Source organism: Eublepharis macularius, chromosome 12, assembly GCF_028583425.1.
Source record: "Eublepharis macularius isolate TG4126 chromosome 12, MPM_Emac_v1.0, whole genome shotgun sequence".
In the NCBI taxonomy this organism is placed as follows: domain Eukaryota; kingdom Metazoa; phylum Chordata; class Lepidosauria; order Squamata; family Eublepharidae; genus Eublepharis; species Eublepharis macularius.
The window spans coordinates 65,946,248-65,957,540 of NC_072801.1; the positions used below are offsets into that span (position 1 = coordinate 65,946,248).

The 11,293-nt window shown below is 40.5% G+C and overlaps 1 protein-coding gene across 1 annotated transcript; it reads left to right on the top strand.

The window, feature by feature from the left end:
* The first annotated feature begins 1,899 nt into the window (after positions 1–1,899).
* Positions 1,900–11,016, top strand: LOC129339561 (vomeronasal type-2 receptor 26-like). The gene is made up of 4 exons (XM_054994141.1): positions 1,900–2,394; positions 5,839–6,066; positions 9,584–9,710; positions 10,106–11,016. Exons 1-4 carry the CDS (start codon positions 1,900–1,902, stop codon positions 11,014–11,016), a joined length of 1,761 nt encoding a protein of 586 aa, XP_054850116.1.
* Positions 11,017–11,293: the final 277 nt, after the last annotated feature.

The following is an 11,293-nucleotide window of genomic DNA, read 5'->3' on the forward strand; positions in this document are numbered from 1 at the left end:
GCTAGACATGGGCACAAAGGCGAAAAAAATAGACTGTTCGTTGTTCGTTGCCATCCACAAACGAACAGTGACAAGTATGACCCCGTTTGTGAACATGTTTGTGGCTGCTGTTTGTGGGGGCCAGCAGTTTCTCCTCCAGCCATCATCCAGGTTTGGTCAAGATCCCTACCACACCACTCCCAGAAACCTTACCTGAGCAGGCACCAGGAAAGGTACCAATAATAAATAATATCTTGACAGCAGCCCTGGAACCTGAAGAGGTACACCCACAAATAAAATTCAAGTTCCAATGCACTCTCTATCAAAATACCAACAGCAGCTGTCTCTCCCTTTCACTGTTTGCAAATGCAAAGCCAGAGCTGGGTTTTTGCTCCCCTTTACTGTCTGCAAAGCTCCTCCTTGTACTGGGTCTTTGCTCCCTTTGCACTATTTGCAAAGCTCCTCCTTGTACTGTCTGCAAAGCTGGGGTTTTGCTCCCTTTGTACTATCTGCAAAGCTCCCCCTTGTACTGTGTGCAAAGCTGGGTCTTTGCCCCATTTGCACTGTTTGCAAAGCTCCCCCTTGTACTGTCTGAGGGCCAAGCTACACATGACGAATGACACTTGAACGGCAAGTGGATTTAGTGGAGGGCAAGTGAACAGGGAGAAATACACTTGCTGTTCAGGTGTCATTCGTCATGTGTAGCTTGGCACTGAGTGTCTGCAAAGCTAGGTCTTTGCTTTGTTTGCACTGTCTGCAATGCTCTCCCCTGATCTTTGCTTCCTTGTAACAAATTTTGAACTCCATGGAAGACCTACCTATCAAGCTAAATTGGGCTTAGATTGGGATTTCGAGGGCAACCGCAGGAGTTTAGACAGAGTTCAGGCAGTCCCTGCCTCTGTTGCCAAGGGAATTGATTGCAGCCAGTGCCAGAATGTCTGGCTTGATGAATGGCTGCTGAATGCAACAAATGACACTTGCAACAGCCACCTGTTCAATTAGAATGGGGCCCTCACAAGCAGTTTGCTTGTGAACAGCTGATCGTGATGTTTGTGGCTTTGTTTTGTTTGTATTTCTGCTACTAGGCACCTGCTTAATGACTCCCTTTAATATCTTGAAAGATGATTGTCATAATTCCTGAGGTTCTACTGGAATGTCTAGCTCAAAAATCTCCCCAGGCCACATTCCTCCCCATTAGACTCTACCTCAGTCTCAGAGTTTCATAGTAAGATTTGTAGAAACATGAGAAACAAGGCTTTTCTAGTTATGGCTCAAATGTTAAGATTTGCTTTGTAATATTAGTTGGTGGAACAATTTATTGTGTCAAAAACATAACTCATGGCTTATGAAACTGTTTTTTTCTCAGTATTTTATTTTCATTATATTAGCTCAGTCAGAAAGATAATAATCAACTTTTTTTTAAAAAAAAAGTATATATGTGTAAAACCAGTAATTGAAGATTTGTATTGTGACATCAGTGGGAGGATGAAATCCATTGCATCAAAGATGTAACTCTTGTTTTAAAAAATTGAGTGATGCAGTTCACCATATTAAAAATACATTTTCCCCTTGTATTAGCTAAGTTATGGCTCCTTTGATCCAGTGCTGAGTGATAAGATTAAGTTCCCTTTTTTCTATTGGATGGTTCCAAGTGAAAACGCTCAGTATGTGGGGATCGTTCAGCTGCTCAAGCATTTTGGATGGACATGGGTCGGCCTCCTCACGTCTGATGATGAGAGTGGAGAATCTTTTCTGCAGACCCTGAGACCCAGGCTCCTCCAGAACAGCATTTGTCTCGCTTTCACACAACTGATGCCAATTATACTGCATGACAATCCAAGTAAAATCATAGACAGCATATCTTCTTCTCTCTGGTTGTATGAAATGAATGTCATTCTTGTTCATGGGGATATTCTGTCCATGGATAAGTTACGAGTAATTCTGCTGGAATATGAATTTGATGACCAGCCTCCAATGCAGAGGGTGTGGATCATAACTGCTCAGTGGGATTTCACAGCCGTGATTGCTTGGGATGGTTTCCCAGCACAATCCCTCAATGGTACCTTGTCCTTTGACCTGCACACAAAAGTGGTGCCAGGATTTGAGGAATTCCTTGACAGCATAGGTCCAGGGAATGTTCCTTTCATCCTCGATTTCTGGCAAAAATCATTTAAGTGTTCTTTCCCAGAGTTTAATCAACTTTCAACAAACCTTCCCCTCTGCACTGGGGAAGAGAAGCTGAGGAACCTCCCTGGGTCTATGTTTGAAATGAGAATGTCTGGCCATAGCTACAGCATCTATAATGCGGCTTATGCTGTAGCACATGCTCTCCATGCCCTGCATTCATCGCTTGTCAAATGGAGAGCAACGAGCCATGGAGACAGATGGAAGTTTGGGGATATTCAGCCATGGCAGGTGAGTCTATGTTCCCTTTTTGTCAGACTTCATTATTGCAGTGGGTTTTGAAAATGAGTCAATTAAGGATCTTTGTAAAAATGTGAAGAAATGCCTAGTACTCCACCTCAGGATTCAAATAAAAATTACAGTAATTGGGTCTGCACTCTATCTGCTCTTTCCATAACTTAACAGCCAGCTAATAATGAGAAGGGCTCAGGGGAAGATATCAGTTGGTATGGTGGGTCCAATTCCAATTAAGAACATGGCGAGTGGACAGAAGGACTTTGGACATAACTTCCATGCCCTTTCCCCACTCTGAATCAGTTCGTTGTGTGTATGTGTATCTGCACATGTGTGTGCGCTGTCTACCCCACTGTGGAAACATAACGTGATGATCTTCAGTACTCATGGGAGCTGCTGTGGCATAGTGGTTAAGTGGTTGGGCTCTGAGTCAGTGAATCCCACTACTGCTATGAGCTTAGCACATAGTCTTGGGAAAGCCTCTCCTGCCAGCCCAGCTCTCTGGCTGTATTGTGGAGATAACAACATGGACTTTGTTCACTGCTCTGAGTAGGGCACTAATTTGTCTAGAAGAGCAGTACATAAGCATACTGTTATATTATTATTATTAGCAACTAATGTTTTGCCAGTAGTGTAACAGAAAAACGAGGTAGGGGAGGAGAGATCTATGACCCATGTCTCCATGCTATGTGCTCCTTTTTTAAAAAAAATATATTGGGTGAGTAAAAATTAATATTACAGATTTTCAATTAAAACCCTCACTTCCATATTCTCCCACCCTTTCCCCTCCCCCCTTAATCTAAGACTTCCAACAGTTTTCCAACCCGCTGTCTAAATCTACTACTTATATCCCCTTTTCTATTCTTAACTATCTTAATACACTAGTAAAATATATAATATATATTAGATTAAACAAAACCTAACATCAAACTATCAGTTACATTATGTTTCTAACTTATCTCCTCTCTTCTCTTGTAAAGATCAGTATCTCTTCCTTTCTGCAAAATTAATAGTTATCTAAGAACCATAATTGTCCCTTTACGTCCCACTTCTTTTCCAAATACTGTTTTAGTTTACCCCAGTCATTAAGAAATTCTTCTGGATTCTGTTCTCTCAACTTTCTCGTCATTTTGTCCATTTCTGCCATGTACAGCAATTTTTGTATCCAATTTTCAATAGATGGTACTTCTTGCGTCTTCCACTTCTGAGCATATAAAATTCTTGCCGCTGTTGTCATATAGAATAATAAAGTTCTTTGTTGCCTGGGAATCTCTTCTAATTTCAGATTTAGCAACAGCAGTTCTGGGTTCTTATTTATTGGGATTTGTAAAATTTCAGTCATAACTTCTGTAATATTTCCCCAGAACTGCTTTGCTACCTCACAGGTCCACCACATATGATACAATGAACCTTCATGATTTTTTCATTTCCAACACTTGTCTGACATTTTGTTGTTCCCATATGCTATTTTCTTCGGCGTTAGGTACCATCTATATATCATAAACATTTTCTTTAATATTCATACAAGTCGATATCTTCAATGTATTTTTTCACAAGTATTCCCATGCCTCCATTGTTATGTCTCTATTACAATTTATGGCCCACTTCACCATCTGGACTTTAACAATTTCATCTTCTGTATACCATTTTAACAAAATCTTATAAACTTTAGAAATCCTTTTCTTGCCTTCTTGTAGTATACTTTCTTCCAGTTCAGAGTTTTTCCATTTAAATCCCCATTTTAAACGATCCTTGTCATATAAGTCTTTAATCTGTCTGTATTGGAACCATCCATAGTGAGAGGATAATTCTTCTCCTGTTTTAATCATATTTTGCTCCATTTTCAGCACCTCCTTATATGACAAACATTCCTCTCTGTTGTAAATTGTTCTCCGATCAATAACTTCCAGTGGCACCACCCACGTTGGGATACCCTCATCCAAGTATTTTTTATATTTTTGCCAGACCATGTAGAGGCTTCGTCTAATATAATGATGCAGGAACATAGAGTCTGCTTTAATTTTATCATCCCATAAGTACTCATGCCAACCAAAGAGTTTCTTGTATCCTTCAAGTGTTAAAAGTTTAAGATTCTCTAACAACATCCATTCCCTGAGCCACACCAAACATATTGCTTCATGGTATAATCTTATATTTGGTAATTGTAGTCCCCCTCTTTCTTTGGCATCACATAGAACTTTCATCTTCACTCGAGGCTTCTTCCTCCATGCTATGTGCTCCTGATGTGAACTGCGCTCCCAAGTTCTTAAGAAACTCTGAGTTTTGGAGTCTGCCTCTCCACCTCCTCTAGGATAACTCCCAAATGTTATATTTATTCATGCTCCCAGAAGGGCAAGAAAATAACAGGAAGCTCTGATTTAATTTTGTTCTCCAATCTCTTCTTCTCTATTTATTGAATGGAGAGTGCCCTCAAGTCATAGTTAACTTAGGATGACCCCCCTCCCTGGTGGGGTTTTCATGAGAAGAGACTAACAGAGGTAGTTTTCTATTGGAGATCTCCCATCCATTTTCTAAGCAAGGCCGATCCTGCTTATCGTCTGAGATCTGATGAGATCAGGATGACCTGGGCTATCCAGGCTAGATCCCTTCCATATTTGTAACCTCTTCAAAATTAATCAGCCTCTGCTATTTGAGATAGGTTCTGGCTAGGATACACACTGTTGGTGGCCCGTTCCTTAAGGGTCAGCCTAGACTGGCCATTTTCCGCTGCTATAGCAATAGCAGGAAGGATGGGAAGATGGGCCAGATCAGTGGAAGCGGTGAAGAGTCTCCTTTCAGAATCCCCAAGTAAGGAGAGAGTAGTCTGAGATGCAAACCTTCTAGAAAACCCGTCAGGGAGCAAATCGAATGACAGTTATGGGTAAGTGGGCAATGCAGATCTAGTGCAGTTTCATGCTGAGAGATAAGATCTATAGCAAGGTGCTTCACTTGTGGGGAGATAACAAAATAAAAGTGTTCAAGAGGGCAATTTATAAAGAAATCAGAATTACAATAAAATGGAACCGTCTGGGAGTGCTTTCTTAAAAGGGAATAGGAGTGCTGTTTGTTGCAATGTTTATTGCATCTCGGAATTATGTATGGCATGTCATGGCTTAAACTATTTGCGTAGTTTTCTGATTTCTGTAATCCTAGTGATTTCTCAATGTCTTGCGCTCTTCATTGTTTTCTCTGATTTGTATTTTTCCTTATTTCTATTTTTTTCTGATTAGTATTTTCAGTGAGAAAGGCAGGGTGCAAATGTAGAAAACAAACAAACAAATAAAGAGTTCCTGTGGATGTAGAAAATCCAAAATTTGGCCATTTGTCTCTTTGAGTACTGAAATATTGAACTGAAAGAGAAGTGGTCAAAATGTTGCAAAGTGTCAAGTCACAATCTGCTCTCACTGTGTTTGTCTAATGTTGTAAACTTTTCTTGTCTAGCTGAACTCTTTTCTGAGAAAGGTTCGCTTTAATAATAGCGCTGGGGATGAAATCTTCTTTGATGAAAATGGAGAACTGGCCACTGGATATGATCTCATTAATACCATTGCATTCGCCAATGAATCCTTTCAGAGAGTCCAAGTTGGAAACATAGACCTGCAAGCTCCTGTAGGCCAGGAGTTCACCATTAACAGAAGCGCCATTGTGTGGAATCCCAAGTTTAAACAGGTATGAAGTGTTTTAGATGGTCACATCTGAGGAACTGTATGTGTTGTTTATAGTTCATTAGAATATTGATTCATTTCTTTCTTGACTGAAGAGAACCAAGGCAGAGAACAACATTAAAAATGTGATCGATATAAACTCTAAAGATACAATTAAAATGCTGTTGTGTGGCATCTCACATTTAAACAGATATAAAGTGTTTTACTTGAACTTTAGATGTTCTGATCTGACAAATTTATAGTTTGTTAGAATATTGGTTCATTGCCTTTCTTCCTGAAGACAACTGCGCTGTTTACCAGTCAGTCAATCTTTATTACGGTCATAGACCACACAATAATAGCATACAACCCAGTCATGGTAAGTCATATTATTTACAAATCTATTCACTAAAATTTCAGGGTACAGAGTCTTAAATATTTAAAACCTTAAAACCTGAGTGCCTAAGACCAAATTATTAAATATTAAAATCCTTAACATTATAAAATATTTAAATATTTCCCCCTGTAAAATACTTCCTAATCCGTATGGCTTGCACAGCAAAATTTGCTACCTTTAATGTAATTTCATGGTCCTTATCGGCTAAAAGCTTATCTAGATAGAATCTGTCATTTCTACCTGGGAACTGATTACAAATTGGAGTTATGAAGATTGCCCTAATATTTTGATAAAGCTCACACTCGAAGAGTACGTGTCCCCTAGTTTCTATCTTTCCAGCCCCACATATACATACTCTTTTCTCGAGTGGTTGTTTTGCATATCTGCCCTCTATGACCGCTGATGGTAACGTGTCCATTCTGAGGAGGGTAACTGCTCTTCTATAATCTGCTTTATCCAAGTTTTGTAAGTAAGGCATCATTATCACTTGGTTTAGGCTATCTATTCCTGGGAAATACCCTTTGACTTGACTCAAGTCGTTCTGCCTTTCAATATCCAGGATTCTTTGTTTCACAAAGGGTTTGACCATGTCATGTTCCATATTAATCAGAAACTGTTTGGAAAGACCATAATAACCCAATTTGCGCTCTGTTTCTTTGATCCAAAGTGGTACTTTAGAATCCCATGCTATTAAACCGGTTAAGCCGGAGGGATTAGTTATTAGCTTAAACCAATAGACAATGGTAGCAATCCACAGGCGTGCTTTTACAGTGACCATACCGGATTCCAAACGAATATGTGCATTAGAGACACAAAAGGGAACCTGCAAAATGTGCCTTAAAAACTTGGATTGCACTTTTTCCAGTGACTGCCAATAAGACTGATGTGTTGTTATGCTCAAGGGCGCCACATAAAGTAATTGGGCAAGAGACTTAGCCTTGAAAATCTTGACTGCTGCTGCAACATTCCGGCCCCCAGAAGACCAATAAAATTTCTCAATCGCTCGCGCACTTTTAGCTGCGCTTGTTGTAACATGGTCCACATGAGCTTTTCTAGAGCCTGAAGCCTGAAAGGCAGTTCCTAAATATTTAAAACAACGGACTTGCTCAATATCCACCGAGTCTAACGCTGTTTACAAAAAATAAGAATGCTATCAATATACTTTATAAAGATACAATTTAAATGCACAAACAATGAACAATAATGGCATGTGTTTGGGACCCATCCTGAATCCAATGGGCCAGCTTGATCAAGGTCACAGGGCAGAAGCCAGCAGCCAAAGGCCAGGAGCTGGAGGCAGGAAAAATGTGTAAACCGTAGTGCAGTTCACACATTGTAGCTGGTAGCAATGTTCTCTACAATCTGCTTTTCCTGTTTCTTTCCTTTGATCAGACTATCATTATGGGTTAGAAGCTAAAATGACAAGACTGAGGCTACAGTACTTTGTTCACACATCATGAGAAGACAAGATTCTTTCAAAAAGTCAATAATGCTAGGAAAAGTGGAAGGCAGTAGGAAAAGAGGAAGACCTAAAACGAGATGGATTGACTCAATAAAGGAAGCCACATCCTCCAGTTTGTAAGATCTGAGCAAGTCTGTTAATGATAGGATGTTTTGGAGGTCTTTCATTCATAGGCTCGCCATAGGTTGAAGGCAATTTGACAGCACATAACACACACCATTAAGGGAAAAAGTTTTATGCAAATATTAGTGGTGGGTAAATGTTCTTTCTACAGTATGTGGAACAGTTATCTAAGTAATTGTTCTAAATGACTCTGTCAGACCTGACTGAGATCAAGTCTGCACTTAAGAAACCCTGGAGATCTAGAAAAGCAAGATTCAGGTCTAGTAGCACTTTAAAGACTAGCAAGGCCTAGGCTTTTTGATGATCACACCTCAAATACTTTTGGTTTGTTATGGGTAAAACACAAAAGTAATACTGTCGAAGGCTTTCACGGCCGTAGAACGATGGTTGTTGTGGATCTTCCGGGCTGTATTGCCATGGTCTTGGCATTGTAGTTCCTGACGTTTCACCAGCAGCTGTGACTGGCATCTTCAGAGGTGTAGCACCCATCTGGCATCTTCAGAGGTGTAGCAGAGATCTCTCAGTGTCACACTTTTCAACCAAAAGAAATACTGTTAGAGAATGTTGCTTCGATTTAGTCATTTTTATTAAAACATAAGTGTGTACATCCTTAACCCAGAGTATCTCAAAGAAATGTATCCTATCCGTTACTGGTATATAGATAATTACATTAGACCAATTACACGAGTCCATAAAAATATCTTACCCAAAGATAAGCAAGGGATAGGCTGGATCCTCTTCTGAAGAGATGCTTCCAGTCAATTCATTTCCCCATATTTACTGAGTTTTGAGATAATGTCCTAATACTAGCTAGTTGTGCCATTTCCTAAGGATACACATTCTTGGCAAATTAATTGTCTTATAACTTCAAACACCTCACCAAGAATATGTTCTTGACTATCTTCTTAAAATAAACAAAAACTGTTTTATTGAAACAAAGTCTATTTAAAAAGAGTGATGCATGTTTCTTCAACATATAAATATCTGTGGGTGCTCAATTAATACACACCATCTTTGGACTACATCTTCACTCCTGCGAAGTTGGGCACTCTTACCATTCTAAGATGACTTTGCACCTGGGCCTCAACACCTAGTGTCTATTGGCATGGTTTCTAATCTACAAAAGTTCACATACCTGTGCTACTCCATTGTTAATTACCCCTCTTCCAAGCTATTCTGTTCTGAGTCTGTAGACTTCTTATTTGGCAATTTCCCATTCTGGAATTGGCCACTCTACAAGTATGTTATTTTCATCCTAAAAAACCTACTTTGTGGCAATTTTGAAAGGGTTTTGGTTGAATAATATGAGATAGGACATTTAAATTCAAAAGAGGAATTTTGGCAGGTTGAAATGACCTCACAGGAAGGGGAGGATTTGGAGAAGTAGATTTTTTATTTTGATGTGACATCAAATGATGTGACTTCACAAGATGTAATATCATATAGCAGTTGAGCTGCCTCCTCAGGTATTGCTCTGAAATCTGTATGAAATTCCCAATATGTTGGCAGTGCTAGAAGTACTTTTTTTTCATCCCCAAACCTTCTTTGTGCTGCTCTTAGGTGGTGCCATCTTCAACATGTGTCAAGAGCTGCCGACCTGGATCCAGCAAGATTGCTCTGGAGGGGAAAGAAGTCTGTTGCTATAGCTGTTCTCAGTGCCCTGAAGGGAGGATTTCATTGCAAATCGGTAAGGGAAGAAGAAATGAGAAAAAAGAGCTATACATTTGGATCAATTCCTTATGTCAGTTGTACAAATGGGTTCTCTAAAATCAGATTTATTGGAGAGGGGTACAAAACAGGAAAGCCATGGAGGAAGTCTGACTTGACAAAGAGTCCCCCCCCTCAAGGACACCCTTTTCTTCCTATTTTTTCAATCCCTATTACATTTTCATATAGCACCTGTTGAGTGTAACTCAAGAACTAGGGAAAGTAGCAATCTATATTCCTTTATCATATTAATGTTGCCAACTGATTTCTACACACAAAGTCAAATTCTCTGACTACATTTAAGCAATAAAGATTCCGGGTAAGATGAAGCTTTCAGAACATCTTTGTCACTAAGAACTTCCTTGTTAATTTCAGATGCTGAACAATGCCAGAAGTGCCCAGAGGATCAGTATCCAAATCAAAAGCAAGACCGGTGCATTCTCAGAAGCATCACTTTCTTGTCCTATGGAGAGCTCTTGGGAGCAGCCTTGGCTTCCTTGGCCCTTTTATCTTCCTTGACCACCATAATGGTGACAGGGCTCTTTGTTCTGCACTGGGACACTCCCATCGTCAAGGCCAACAACAGGAGCATCACCTGCACCCTCCTGGCCTCTCTTCTGCTCAGCTTCCTTTGCTCTTTCCTGTTCATTGGCCAGCCTGGGAAGGTGACCTGTCTTCTGCGGCAAACTGTATTTGGTATCACCTTCTCCATCTCAGTTTCATGTGTGTTGGCCAAAACCATCACTGTGGTTCTGGTCTTCATGGCTGCCAAACCAGGAAACAGCATCATGAAATGGGCAGGGAAGAGGCTGGCAACATCTGTAATTATTCCCTGTTCTCTCATTCAAATGGGTATCTGCGCCACCTGGATAGTTACCTCTCCCCCCTTCCCAGAGCTGGACATGCACTCCCAGGTCAGCCAGATCACAGTGCAGTGCAATGAAGGCTCAGAGGTCATGTTCTACACTGTCCTGGCCTACATGGGCTTTCTGGCCATTCTCAGCTTCACTGTGGCTTTCTTTGCCCGAAAGTTGCCTGGCAGTTTCAATGAAGCCAAGCTGATCACCTTCAGCATGTTTGTGTTCTGCAGTGTTTGGGTGTCCTTTATCCCAACATATCTGAGCACCAAAGGGAAATCCATGGTGGCCGTGGAGGTCTTCTCCATCTTGACTTCTAGTGCTGGGCTGTTGGGCTGCATCTTCTTTCCCAAATGCTACATTATTTTAGTGAAGCCTCAGCTGAACACCAAGGAGCAACTGGTTAGGAAAAGGAATGGCCCTTCTTAATTCATCTCTTATTATCGAGGGTTGTCTTTTGAACCAATATCACTAAATGGATACAGTAGGCAATGATTTGTGAGTTATAGTTGACTTTATTGAACAACCGATCTGAATCATCAAGTTCTCCCTTTGAGGTAGAGGACTTCTTGGTGGATGATTCTCACCCTCCTGTCAGGGAGGCAGGAACAACTCCTTTCCACTTCATGCCTCCTCGGTGGGTATCACTCATTTCCTCAGTTCTTTTCCTGCCTCAACATGGAAAGCAATTTATAGTATGTGCTGT